At 43.7% G+C, this 15,492-nt stretch overlaps 1 protein-coding gene across 1 annotated transcript in view; it reads right to left on the bottom strand.

The window, feature by feature from the left end:
* Positions 1-7,234, bottom strand: part of LOC147633272 (UDP-N-acetylglucosamine transferase subunit ALG14-like protein) — a 34,386-nt gene extending 27,152 nt beyond the window's left edge. The window contains exon 1 of the mRNA XM_086806305.1: positions 6,929-7,234. Within this exon, the coding sequence (XP_086662431.1) occupies positions 6,929-7,166 (238 nt within the window). The 5' untranslated portion in view covers positions 7,167-7,234. The remainder of the gene's footprint in view (positions 1-6,928) is intronic.
* Positions 7,235-15,492: the final 8,258 nt, after the last annotated feature.

Here is a 15,492-nt window from a genome sequence, read left to right as displayed (position 1 = left end):
TAGGCATGTATTGTGCTTAGAAGCCCATTCAGCCATCAGAATCCAGGCGCCTCATATCCTCAGCCCTAGGAGCATCCCCGCCTGCAGCCATAGTCTCATCCAGCCCTTGGAGTACTTGCGTTTTGCTTCAGCCAGCCCTAGTTTCTCCAACGCAGCAATGCCATACAGGAGTATAGTCCCTACAGCCACGAGGCGCAGCCATGCAGTACCTCCACAGGCCCCAAATCAGCAAACACCTCTGCGTTTTCTGCATATATCACAGCCGGCCTGTGTACAGTTCACTACAGCTCTGCGTTTCAGTCCTACAGCAGTCTACATCCTTCTACGCATCATCCACACATGCTTCAGCCATCTGGTGAAGGTAACACAGCATTCATAAGCATTTTCAGCATACTCTCATAGCTTAGAACAGTCCACTACAGTCCCTTCTCAGCCTCAGGTGTGCAGCCCTTCCTCATACCCTTGGGAAGAGTGCAATCGAGATCAGTTCATTGTGGTGTTTCTACAGCCGTGTACAGTTCAACCAGGCTTCTGATCCTCCGAGATCTTGCGTTTGGCTTATCTACAGTTAAAGTAATAAAGCAAATACTATCTCGGTAACGGGATAGGGGGCCCTTCAGTGGGTAATTTAAGACCCAATCTGGTGTACAGTTCTCATATCTCTCTCTCATATCTCTTTAAAGCTTGAAGTATTAAAGTGGATTGCTAAACTCACGAAACTCAGGATACAGAAGACGGTGTGAGCATTTGTGTGACAGGATCCTCCAATACGAAGACTTCCGCTGCATATTACATTGGTATCAGATTCAGCTTGTCCACACACACTGTATCCTAGCTTGGGGGCATCCTTGGATGGTCAGATTGCGTTCCGGCACGACTGTGCTCCTCCAGACCCGCTTGCTACCGTCAATGCGGTTCAGATCTTACCTTCTATGCATCCCATGCCATCCATGGTACTTGATGCTAAGCAAGAGGGTGAGGCAACAACCACACAGAAAAGCCTGATCCGAGCTTATGGCTCTGCCAAGGGCCGACAGTTCATAATCCTTTTTGACATGGGCAGTTCTGAGGATGCCATCTCTCCCTAGTTGGCTACCAACATGAGTTGTATTTTAGTGCCCTATCATTTGGAGGTAGACGGGTTTACACCTGGTCTCCGCACCCACATATCTCAACAGGCACAACAGTTTTCTTTTCAAGTTCAAAAGGCCTCATTCCAGCGAGATTTCATTCTCTTCACTTTTGTGATGTGACATGATCTTAGGAATCCAGTGGTTTTGTCGGTATGAACCTATTCCCAATTGGGGGGAGGACACCTTTATCATCTCTAAAGGTTTTCCTGAGCCTGTCATGATTCGGGGGGGATAGGAGCATTCTTGGCATTCCTATGATTTCTCATCTCCAGGCCAAACGAGCTATCCGCAAGGAAGCAAAAGGAGCATTGATTTATGCTCAGATAGCTTCTATCTCATTCGATAACCGCTGTCTCATCTTCTTCAATCCCTCAGTTGACAGATCTCCTTTCTCATTCGGACATTTCCAGGATGATCTCCCACCTAGTATCCCACAGTTAGCAGAACCTCCTAGCAAGTTTCCCTCGTCTTTCCAAGACTTTCAAGGGCTAACTAGAACAGTAGTCAGTTCTTAAACATTTGAAACCTGTTTCTTATGGACGCTGGACTCTTTTACACAGGAGGGGGTGGAGTCAGACTCCAAGATTGGAGTGACTCAGATTGGGGAGGAGATCCAAACACGAGGAGATCTACTTCAGGTTATAGTTTTACCCTCGGCTCAGGAGCAATAAGAGACAGCCAACTATTGCCTTATCTTCGACATCAGCACCTGAGAAGGTACATGGCATTGATCATGCACATGACATCCCCCTCTGCTAAACTTGATGACTGGATTCCAACCTGCTCTTGGATGACTGTCATCATCCCAATCCTTTCCCGAAGTCCCTCTATCATCCATCCATCCCTGGCAACCCTTTTCTCTGAAAGCCCGGCCCGCTCTCCAAACCACTCTATCTCATACGAAGATCTATGCATCTGTTCCATCTAGTCCACAATCCATTCCTGCCCTGACTCTAAACACTGTCTTGGTCTTCATTCCTGAGAAATGAGTCTGGCACTCCCACATCACCCTTGGAGGATAAACCTCCCTTGGGACCGTTGCCCGAGAACCTATCTGGCTCACAGGACTACCATCCCCTTTGGCTTTGTGGAAGACCACCAACAAACCTCCTGGGAGCTCTTCCCGATTCTGTGTTCCTTGCCTTGGGCTTTGAATCCGTGTACTTTCCTGTACCTTGGACCTGTACACCATCATATGGGACTGAATCAGTGTTTAGCTTTGCTGAGCCTGATGCTCTGATACCAATGTAACACGCGGAAGCTCTGGGGGTCTTCTTTCAGCCCTAAACACTCTTGGCAACATGCTGATGCAAAACGCACTTATAGAGAGAGAGAGAGATATGCTGAAAATTCAGTATATTGCTATAGTACAAAAAGGTACTCTTACACACAGCCCTAGGCTGCCTTGAATAAAAGGTGAATAACACCCAAAACTGTCCCCCTATGGGACTCCTACTGACCCAAACCCCTAGAGGATTGAATGGCAAGAACTATGAGCATCTTGGCCTATTTATAGGCTCTTGAACCAACAGTCGGCCGACTGGCATTAATATCCTTAAAGGTGATGCGCCTCTGCAGCCGCCTCAGTCTGGTCCAGCCGACAGCCATTTTTAGCAGCCGACAGTCCCCTCTTGCAGCCTGCCTTGTCATCCTGGTCCCCTACAGCCAATTCAGCACTTGATGCTCCAAAATCTGGTCTTTTTCCGGTTCATAGTCTTTATTTGGTTGCCCCCTTCTCGAATTAGCCTTGAGAAGGTACATAGCATTGATCATGCACATGACAAAGGGGGGGGGGGGGGGTCAGCCCATCTTTTGGCCCCTAGTGTGGTGTACTGTGCAGATTTGTCATCTCTTTTTGTCTGGCATGCTTATATGTATTTTCAGTTTTCATGATTGATAAGATTTTCCGTGTGCTGTTTCCCTTCCGTTTATAAAAATTCTTCTCGAATCGGTCATGTTGTCATGTGCATAAACATGAACATGCTAATCCCAGGGCTAATCTCTGAGGCAGCAGATAAACAGAAGAATTAGGGAACAGAAGAATTAGGGCATAAGCCAGGCACTAAAGAGAATGCATAGGCGGAAGCATAAATTGAACAAGAGAGAGAGTAGAGAGAGCTTGTGGACAAAATCACCTTTTATATTAGCATGAAGGCTTTACAATGGCAACTAGCCACCAAGGAGTGTTGAACTTGTGCAAAGGAATGGATGAATAAAGTGTACAATGGGAGGCCCTTTATATAGGGAGACCAGAAGCTGGCCGACTACATGATGAAGCTGGCCGACTGGCACAAGACCAATAATCATAAGAAAAGTAGGTAAAATCCCATAAAAAAGATACTGGCCAAATACACTAAGATGCATTGATTCTAACACCCCCTCTGCAGCTCATAGTGTGCAAGAGTCTGAAGAAGATAAGCTGATGAAGATGCAACCATGGACCCTCCAGCACTGCGAATATTGGAATCACCTCGCAAAGAGCACCACCAACCTGTTTCCTCAAAACAAAATGCCACCACGAACAACGAGTGTGTAGTGAACTCCAAGAATAGATGATGAGCTGCTAGACACACCGCGCCCATAATCCCCAACAATGGATGGAAAACACATCACGTCCCAAAAGCCTCGAACAATGAACTCGGAACAGACCCAATTCATAATCTCTGCTACACAAAAGATAACCATGTCCTGCCAGATGTCTAATGCTCGGAACTCCGAATCATGGTTCCCATGCACTAGTAAGTGGAACTGCAATCAGCCCCCTCCTGCCCACAAGCCTCCTCTCGCTAGAAGCACATGGGGGAAAACTGCATGTATACTAGAGAAGTACACCATCTGGGTCCTCTTGAGCCAAAAGCGCCCTGGAAGCTCTAGAAGTGGTACTAGAACAATCTGTATCACTGTTGTTTGTCGTGTCTTTGCCCTTTCTCTGAGATGAAGACTTGCCCTTGGTCTTGTCCTTCTTCTTGGACAAACAATCCTTGGATAGATGTCCTCTCTTCCCACAAGAGAAGCAACGACTCCGACCTTTCTTTTAAACTAAGAAAAGTGCCTACTCAAAACTGTTGAGAGACACCTTCAACTTACCCTGTGAAACGAGGACGGACTCTTTCTCCAAGAGTAGGGAGCTAAGATCATCAAAATCCAACTGAGTGGATGTGACCTGGCACTGCAAAGATCAAGAAATCACATCATAGTCCGAGGGAAGCTTGGTGAGGATAAGTGCAGCCAGCTGAGGAGAGGACAAAGGAGCACCCATAGCCAGTAACTAGTCATGGATAACCTTAGCCTTCATGAGGAACGACTGCATGGAACTGCCTGCAAGGAATAACAAACCATAGAGTTGCCCTTGCAAGGTAACTGCCCTCATCGACGAATCTCGAGCAAAGAGATCCTCCAATTTAGACCATACATGATGAGCATTGGTGAGAGTTTGCACGGCCGCTAAGACCTCCTCTGTGATGGTCCGCACAAGCACTGAATGCGCCTTCGAATCCCGATTCTCCCAGTCTTATAATTCCACACCGAATTCATCCTCTTGATCCTGAGTCCACCTCCTAGAGTTCTGAGGACGCTTGAGCTTCCTCTGAGTGCCCTGAACAATATCCCACAAACCCTTGTGGATGAACCAGATCCGCATTTGAAGCTTCCAATGGGCATAGTTGGGTCCTTTCAACTTGTCATCATTGTTCGTACAAGGGGCAACCATATCCACAGCAACAAAGAACACAAATCTCAGCTCTCCAAGACTCCTCTCAAGTGCTTTCCAACGAAGCGAGGCTCCAAAACCAATCAGCTCCCTCTCAAATCTGAGAGAGACAGAGGCTGGTCAGCAGCAAAACATTCCTAGAAACCACCGAGAACCTCCTACTGGAAGGGTAGGGACTCATGGAGGAAGAAGAAGATGTACAGCCACTTGTCTGGCAACACCACATGCAAGAAGCTGACCACAACTAATGCTGGACCAGGAAACGCAGCCAATAACTCCAGAACCTACCTCTGAAGAGCAAAACGCAGCCTGTAGAGCTGGTCGACAGCAGCAAGAGGACTGGCTGGACCAGAAAACGCAGCCACTATATATATTGATCTGCAGCCAGAGAAGCTATGGAAGCAAAACGCACAGCAGAATAGAAGACGGTGAGCAGTTTGCACAAGGATGGAGCAACTTGAACCTAAGCGAATGATACCATGTTCGAGAATGCATAGGCGGAAGCATAAATTGAACAAGAGAGAGAGTAGAGAGAGCTTGTGGACAAAATCACCTTTTATATTAGCATGAAGTCTTTACAATGGCAATTAGGCAGCAAGGAGTGTTGAACCTGTGCAAAGGAATGGATGAATAAAGTGTACAAAGGGAGGCCCTTTATATAAGGAGACCAGAAGCTGGCCGACTGGCCCAAGACCAATAATCATGTGTAAAATAGGTAAAATCCCATAAAAAAGGTATTGGCCAAATACACTGAGATGCACTAATTCTAACAAAGTCCACCAGTTGGGGGATTCCTCATGGTGCCAAAGAACCTTTTGATTGATCTAATCCCCTATTGGGATAGATCATGGACTAGGTATTGTTGCTACCTTTTTAAGCATGCCTAGTGCTGCCAAGCCTTGTACCTTTTTGTACTATATGAATATACTGAAAATACCGTTATCTCTCTCTCTTCTCTCCATCTCTTCTTTGTGTTTTGCATCTATGTGTTCCAATGAAAGGTGTTTAGGGCTAAAAGAAGACACAAAGCTTCCGCGCATGTGACACATGTAGGGCTTCGTACTTTGCTGAAGCACTGGTAACGATCTAGGCTGTCTGAACACAGATCAACGCACCCTGTGCGCCTTTCCTCAGTTCTCCTTTAGCCTGCATGTGGCTCATGAGAGGAAAGTTAGGAATGCCTAGTTCACACTTGATGATGACCAGAGCCTGAGACACGTTCGGGAAAATCCGAAAGGTGTGCTGTTCCCAATCAATGACAGGGTGAAATTTGTGAAACCAACGAATCCCTAAGATTATGTCTGCTCCTACAAGAGGGCAACCATGAAATCTCGCACAAATTCTGTGCCCTAGATGACTAACTTAGCACTATGAGCCTCAAACTAATGCCAGATCCCTCAACCTGTTTGTCTACCGCAGTTGGTGAGAAACAGGCCCTCCGAGCGGCCTATTTCGTGATCACATCCTCCGTGCTGCCACTGTTCTGATCCAATCACATGATGCTAATGATGATGATGATAATACACACATGTACACATATTTATGTATGTGCATCCATTGGATGCATGTGCCTCCTTTCATGGACTCCATTAGCTCGAAACCCTCAGGACAAATGCATCAAGCACCATGCAAAGCCTTGCTGCAGTATCTGTTGAGGCATTCAGCGTTTGCACTTGAAACATGAGAAGTCAGTATCTTACTAGAACTCTTCTTTTGAGGTCGTCCTCTTGTAGCAGCCCCCTGTGCCCTACATTTCACTGCATGATGAGCAAGAAAATGGGGCATAATGCCTTCATGATCTTAAGTAGTTCATAATCCTATTAATTAGACTAGCTAAATTGGGCTGCGACAGATTGGCATGATCTCTGTCAAGCAGCACAATGTGGATTTGAGAATCCTTGTAGTTGAGTTAGCTTTATCATTATAGCATGGACTAATCGTGACACATTTGATTTTACGTGATTGCCAAATTTGCCCCATTTTGAGTTTTCTGATATTAAGAGCATGAATGCGTAGCCTCGCCTCCACAAATTGCAACTAAAGTATTTGAGATCCAAGGCTTTAAAAATGCAGAGAGAGATCTTACCAGAGCCAAGTACGATAAGGGTCTTCAAGGAGCGCCTGTTGGCAGGCAGGTGCTGGGGCTTGCATGTTTGCCAGAAGACGTAGACAACGCGACCGGCCAGCACTCCTAGCAGCACCACAACCACAACTAGCAGCAGCATCATTCCACAACTAGCAACAGCATCATTCCACAAGACTGTGTGTGTGTGTGTGTGTGTATATGAATGTGCTTTACCAAGCTTGGCTTCCCACTCATGCATATTATAATATGCTACATCCCACCTGGGACATGTACCTTTACATGAGACCTATACCAATCTCCATATCCCCTATTCACAAATATTGTGGAGTTCTCTTAACAAGGAGATATTCTCTTGTTCGGTGACTTCAATGCATAGATGGTTGACAAGCAACTACAATTATATGATGTCCATGCAGACTCGGTGAGGTAAGATTCTATCTTCATAACCACCTATGCCTCTTAGACATGGGAACTATGCACGAGTTACTTGTATTCAATGGCTTTCCCATTGGCCTCCCTCAAAAACAGTTTGACCTGCATCTATACGGAGGGGGAGCTAGCACAGTTGACTATTTGTTGATGGGGTCTCCATGACATATCCAAGACCACCACCCATTAGGGCTAACCATACATACCTCACTTTCACCATCTCTTGCACATCCCTAACCACCCCCACCCCTTCCCCCCCTACTCTCCCATATCCATCGTTACCCACATTCATTTTCATCATGATCTTTGTCTACAAGTGTCACCTATCTTGTCACCTAGCCAATCTAGACCTCACACCATCACATCCAAGCTCTCCTCCATCATTCACAAATCAGCCCAAGCAAGTTTTCCATACACTGTCTCTTTTATTGCCAAACCCCCATAGGGTCACAACCAAAAAATCTATGGTTCAATGAGGAATGCAAGAATACATACCTTCACCTTCTACGAGAATAGGCACATGGGATAGGATCTCTATACGTGAAATGTAGAGAGCCTGCCATTGCCTTACCTGCCGAAGAACCATTTGTTTCTCGCCAAACATGAGGCGAAGTTCTACCAGCTCTTTCTTAGTGAGGACAACTTAACATGTGGCACATTTTAAAGAAGAAGAAACCACCCACACCTATCACAGACACTCTCACTTGGCCTTTACATGATATCTCAATGATATAATGAAGCCCATACCGCAACCATATATGTTACGTCCCACACTAGCCATCCTCTTCAATTCCTTCAATGTCATTCCTTCCTTATTAAAGCTGCATAATGGTTGAACCAAAGCCAATGAAGACCTTTGTGCATAGCACTTTTCACATGGGGGCATAATGTCTTGGCCCCCATTCTTGCATCTATGTTTAATAGGGTCCTACGTAAAGACTTTTCCCCCTCCCGACCACTAACACCATTATCCCCACCAAAGACCCCAGTAACTACATGACCATATGATAGGCCACTCTATGGCGCTGAGAGTTATGAGATAGATTTGGAGGTCGATATCAACTTCATAGTACCGGCACACATCAAGAGGACTGTTATTGATCACATTTCAATTCTGTCCCTTGGCATCACCTACATGAGCTCCAATTCCCAACCGACATGATATGGGGGGTGATGAAGCTGTGATGACTAACAAGGTTTGAGCACCAAGAGGGCTCTCTAAAGAGACATCAGTAGCACCATTGGCATCAAATAGAGGGTCCCCCTCTCTCCCACCCTATTTGGATTATATATAGATGAGATCAAAACATTTATGAATAGGTTTGGGGGTACAATAGCTCAGATAGTGGTGCCCATGTTGCTAATTTTAGACTTGATAGAAGAGGCCACATCGGCATTCATATACACTATATAGGTTTTGTGACTAGACAAATCTCATAGCCAATCTCGGCAAAACCAAGATCATGGTCTTTCACACCTCCTACGAAGAGAGATCTAGCCACAAGTGAAGAAAGTTTCATCATATGTCTATCTGGGGTGGCTTTCATACAATCCATCTTCTCCATGAGATATGTTGCTACGACTCAATTGACCCTAAAGGGTACATAGACCTAGTTCACATGGATAGGAAATGTTTCCATGCCACTTCCAGGAGCCCACACCAAATGTTACACTTTATAGTGATGTAGGGGGATAGAGAAACTATTGGTCATGATGCTCTCATGTATGCTTTGGATTAAGCCATCAGTGTTGCATGAGATTATCTTGGCTGAGTTTGGAGCATATCCCTTGGTCATTGATGCACTTTTTCAAACCATCACTTACATACACCATTGATGCACTTTTTTAGACCATCACTTACATACACCATGTGTATACGTTTATGCAAATTGTCTATGCTTCGCTCTTGAGTCCTCCATGTAGCTTAACATCAGAGGAGCACCATAGGTCCTAGTAACCATCACTTACATACACCATTGATGCACTTTTGTAGACCATCACTTACATACACCATGTGTATACATTTATGCAAATTGTCTATGCTTCACTCTTGAGTCCTCCATGTAGCTTAACATCAGAGGAGCACCATAGGTCCTAGTATTCATGGGTGATTAGTTGGTTTGATCAATATGGTTTGACCTGAGAAAGTACCTCTTGTTGAGAAAACGTGGTGCTCATGCTAGATCAAGTGTGTGGAGGAAAAGAACTCACAAAATACAAGAACAATATCTTGCTTATTAAGTTGTTTATGAATACAACTAGGCCTTGCTCAATACAAAATGCCTCCTAGCTCCACCTTTAAATAGGTGAGCTAGTGGACCTTAAGTCCCTTCACACACACACCCTTCTCATCCCCTTCTACATAACCTTAGTCTCTTAATACCCCCCTCAATACCAACTATGAAAGAATGGAATAGGTGGTATTGGACATAGGATGCCTTTATAACATTAGGCATACAAGGTTTGGAATATAGGTGGTGTGATTATCTAGGACTTACAACCATGTTCCTAGCCTTAGAGGCAAAGACAATGATGCCATCTAAGTCTTTATTTGATGTCGATGAAGATGTACACCTCAATGATGGTGCACCCCACTCTTTGTGCTTGCTTGACCTCTTGTAGTTGACATGCTTTAGACGTACATGCCATTGCTTCCACATGCTTTCCACCTTGACCATTCTCACACAATGATCAAAACAAGACTGCCACCCTTGCTTAAGTGGTTTGCTTATAGATGTTCCTTCAACATGCTTGATGCTTCCTTTAATACCATACCTCCTCCATGGGCAATGAGGTAGATTTATATGGGAAAGGGAAAGGGAGGGTCTTACCACTTGCCTTATGAATTGGTCAAGAGCAGTGTCTACTCCACAATTACAACAACTTTTGTGCATGTTGGTTACATGATACCCATTAGGGTTTGAAGATACAAGCTTAATGAGAGTGAGTAAGTGGTTGAGGTAAATGCTCAAACCAATAAGGTACATCATCCTTGGCTCAAGAAGGAGAGGGCATGGCTCATAATGTTGCCAATGCCTCTCACAAAGACAATGCCAAGAGATGTTTAAAATCATGACAAACAACAAGGTAGAGCACTTAGTGATGCTATGCTCAACCTTACAACTCATCTTAGAAGATGAAAATGTTGAATACCCAGCAGAATAACATGCCTTGGGTTTAGAAAATGAGAGCATATGGCTTATGACATGCCTATGCCTCTTACAAACAAGAGCCTCAAGGGTGATACATATAAACATTGAAGATGAACACTTAGTGTACATGTGCCCAACTTTAAAACCACTCAAAATAATGAGTTTTATGATGAAAAACCAGAAATCTTCAACCTCTTTGGCCTATGGGATGAAGACAATGGTTCATGGTTGCACCATTTCTCTTTGGAAGAAACGGGTTGACGATGAAGACTTGTAATGTGGCACTTATGGTGTGTGCCCGGCCTCCAATGTTGATGAAGAAGAGCCTCCTTAGTGTTAAAGACCTCCTCCTTTGATGGTTAAGAAAAACCAAAAATCTTCAACCTCTTTGGCCTATGGGATGAAGACAATGGTTCATGGTTGCACCATTTCTCTTTGGAAGAAACGGGTTGACGATGAAGACTTGTAATGTGGCACTTATGGTGTGTGCCCGGCCTCCAATGTTGATGAAGAAGAGCCTCCTTAGTGTTAAAGACCTCCTCCTTTGATGGTTAAGATCAATTAGTGTTAAGCAACACTTTGTTTGGTGATTAAGATCACCATTAGTGTTTAAAAAACATAATTAGTGCTTAAAAGCACATTTTTAGTGTCTAATGACACTTATTTTGGTGATTAGATTCACCATTAGTATTTAATAACACTCTTAGTATTTAAAAACACTTTATAATAACTTTCCTTTGTTGGATTAACAGCTTCATTAGTGTTAATCAACACTAACTTTCCTTTGTTGGATTAACAGCTTCAATAGTGTTAATCAACACTATTAGTGCTCATAAGCACACTTTGAAAAACTTTGAAAGCTTGAAGGTGATGTTGATGATGGAGCTTGATGAGAATGAGGCTTATGGATACCTCATGTGGTTGGCACCGCTTCAAACTCAAGAGAAAGATCAGCAACAATCATTCACATCATCACTTGGATGATTAGAGCAAGGGAGAAGGTGATTAGAGCAAGGAAAACACAATTATGAAGCTTTAATGGAAAGCTTCATGGAGAAGGAGAAGAGGCGACTGGTTTTCTGTCTGTAGCCGACGCGTCAGTGCATCCAATGAGCTCAAATTTGAGCTGTGGAGTCCTCAAAGAGTGGGCTACCAAAGCCCTCAATTCCCATGGCTAATGATGGACTACAGCCGGCGTATGGCTGTACGGCCAGCATTGCAGCAGAAAAACGGCGCCGGGCTGCAACAACAGAGAGAATGCCGCCGCGTGGAGAGGTCTAATCAGCGAATTAGCCATATGAATGGAAGTGCCTAGACCTTCTCTACATCTCCCATGAAGAAATCTCTGAGAGTTATGCCCTCTACAAGCTGCTGGAAGGCCTCCACCAGTAGAGGGTTGAGCTCCACACAAGAAGAGATAAGAAAATGAAGCAAAAAGTGACCTAATCTACACCACAAGAGTCCTAATCAACCTAGGCTCTAGATACCATGTTGAGAAAACATGGTGTTCATGCTAGATCAAGTGTGTGGAGGAAAAGAACTCAGAAAATACAAGAACAGTATCTTGCTTATTAAGTTGTTTATGAATACAACTAGGCCTTGCTCAATACAAAATGCATCCTAGCTCCAGCTTTAAATAGGTGAGTTAATGGACCTTAAGTCCCTTCACACACACACCCTTCTCATCCCCTTCTACATAACCTTAGTCTCTTAATACCTCCCCCTCTTCCAGTATAGCCTTGATTGTTCTTTCCTTGATCTCTCTAGACAAGATACCAATCGCCTACTTGGTAGGGTTTCACACACCCCACACATGGCTAGCTCCACCTAAACTCCACAGAGAAAACTTCTTAAAGTACCTCCCACTCTTCCAATATAGCCTTGATTGTTCTTTACTTGAGATCTCTAGACAAGAGATCAATTACCTACTTGATAGGATTTCACACACCCCACACATGGCTAGCTCCACAAAGAACACTTCTTATGTCTTATGAGTTTCAGAGGATGGTTTTATTACAAGCCCTGAATACTGCCATAAGCACATGTCATCGCTCGTGTTATTTTTTATGAGGATTGCCATTAGTCAAATCAAGGTCTCATTACATTTCCACTGATTGAGTTGGGGAGAGTAGTGGGCATCCTAGGGGGGCATGCATATGTAGGGAATGTAGTACTAGGGAGGTGGAGACTAAGAAGCATTATATGTTTAAATGTCACCCTTGTACTATGAGATTAGCAAGAGATTTCATTACCTCTTTTGAGATGGGTTTGGCCCCTTATCATGGAATATATACAAATTAAAGATGCTTGGATATCTATTTATTAGAGCTTTGTTCAATGCAAGAGGCTAGAGCCAATAGGATTCCTCCCTAAAGAGAATGTGGGGGAGAGGGAGAGCTTGAGTTCCTTGCAAGCAAACACACACACACAACAGAGTGCAAGAAGACACAAAAGAGATGGATGGCTGAATTTACTTCTTTCTTCTTCTCTTCTCTACAACCATATATCTAAAACGTACTCCAAAGTGGCTATCACATAGCTTTTCATCCATTGGTGGCATATCAACCATAATCTCACCAACCATGCTAGTGGCATAAGTGTGGAAGCTATCACCTAGGCGGGTCATCAATGTCTGTCTTGTAGCACTAGTTGAGCTCCATATCTTAACACTCTCCCTTGAGCTCAACTCCACACACTACACTCCAAGTAAGCTCCTAAACTTGTGGAGCTTCTCTATGCCTAATGCCTTCGTGAAGATGTCAGCTACCTGATCCTTTGTGATATATACCAGATCTACATCTCCTGCTAGAACCTTCTCCCTAACAAAGTGATAATGCACCTCAATGTGCTTCTTTCTAGCATGGTATATTGGGTTACTGGCCAACTGTATGCTACTCATGTTGTCATAGTAAAAGAAGCACCTCAATGTGCTTCTTTCTAGCATGGTATATTGGGTTACTGGCCAACTGTATGCTACTCATGTTGTCATAGTAAATGACAACTTCCCTATCCATGGGCTCATCCATATCACCAAACAAGTAGCTTTTAAAACCAAGCTACCTCACAAGCTGCCATAACAACACCCCTGTACTCTGCCTCTATACTTGACAAGGCAGCTATTGGCTGCTTCTTACCACTCCAACTCACAACATCACTCCCAAATTAAAACATAAAACCACTGGTAGATCTCTTATATGCAACACTATCAGCCCAATCAGCATCTGTGTACCCATGTAGCTATATCTTTGTACCAGCCTCATAGAAAAGTCCATAATTAAGTGTAGAATCTATCTAGCTGCATCCAAGTGTGCCTTCCTAGGGGTGTGCATAAACTGACTCACAAGTCCAACAGCATAGCTCAAGTCTAGCCTAGTAACGGTCATGTAAATCAAGCTACCCACTATGCGCATGTACATAGTGGTCATGTACGTAGTGGGGTCCTCCAAAAGCTCACATGTATCCATGAAAATCTTTGTGTTCTGCTCCAATGGCACTAAAATAGGCTTACAGCCTGTCATACTATACTTGGACAACATGTCCAAGCCATACTACCTCTGCAATAATAAAATTCCATGAGTTGATCTCACCACCTCTATGCCCAAGAAATACCGCAGCTCACCCAAATCCTTCATCTCAAACTTTTGCTTCAAAATCTCCTAACATCATGTATGTCAGCATCACTATCACCAGTGATAATCAAGTCATCCACATAGATGACTAGTAGCATGATCCCTCTATCTGTCTTTTTCACATAAAGTAAAAAATCTGCATTAGATATCTGAAATCCAATGATAACAAAATACTCCCTAATCTTATTTGACCATGATATGGGTGCTTGCTTCAAGCCATGCAAGGCTTTGTGTAACCTAGTGGCTATATCATGTATACTTCACTCTCATAACCTAGTGGCTATATCATGTATACTTCTTCTTGCATATCACCATGCAAGAAGGCATTCATTACATCCATATGATGTAAAGACCAACGCTTTTCTACAACCATAATAATGACAGCTCTAATAGTTTCCATTCTTGTAACCGGGCTAAATGTCTCCTCATAGTCAATGCCATAAGTGTGCGCATAGACCTTGGCAACCAATCTTGCCTTATACCTAGGTGCTCACTGAACCATCAGCGTTATACCATCTCCTCATTCATGGCATCTTTCCATTTATTATTTTCAAGTGCCTACTTAAAACAAGTGGGCTCCAACTCCTGTAGTATTGCTTTAAGCATGTAAGCATAATGATGGACTGTATATCCATCATATCTCAACTTGTCAACATGGTACCTAATCCTCGTAGACCAGTGTACACCTAAATCACTGCTAGGTGTCCTCAAAACAGTCTTGGTTCTCCTTACACCAGGAGTAACCATAGATAGAATGCCAAGCTCATCATCAAGGTTTTGTTCAAAGCCACATCCACATATGAGTGACGTGTGCTGATAAATCATGCACAAAAGGTTGATCTACCTTTTCCTTCCCTTTGTGTGATACATGTATACCTACAACTATGCTCAACCTGCTTGACCATGGACTAAAATTGGGTCCACTACTAGAGGTCTCTCCAAGTCCACTAAGCACCTATGATTGGCTATTCTACATGTGGTGCAGCATCAACACTTCTTACATATGCATCTTCTTTTGCCTTCATTGTTGGTGCATACCAGCTACTCATGACGTCAAAGACAACATCTCTACTTACTTGCATCTCACGAGTGGTAGGGTTATAACGTTTATAACCTTTCTGCTTCATAGTATAACCAATAAAGATGCATTTCTCTGCCTTTTGGATCTAACTTTGTTCTTACTTCATTAGGAACATGCACATATGCAATACATCCAAACACTTTCAAGTGAGACACATCCAGTCTTATGCTTGTAAACTTCTATTCAAGTGTTATACTATGAACAGGTGTAGTGGGTGTCCTGTTCAGGCATCATACTATGAATAGCTGTAGTGGGTATCCTGTTCATAATGTA

Source organism: Cibotium barometz, chromosome 12 (assembly GCF_041138505.1).
Source record: "Cibotium barometz isolate CiBa-2024 chromosome 12, ASM4113850v1, whole genome shotgun sequence".
NCBI lineage: Eukaryota > Viridiplantae > Streptophyta > Polypodiopsida > Cyatheales > Cibotiaceae > Cibotium > Cibotium barometz.
This window is presented reverse-complemented; position numbering and strand designations above follow the sequence as displayed.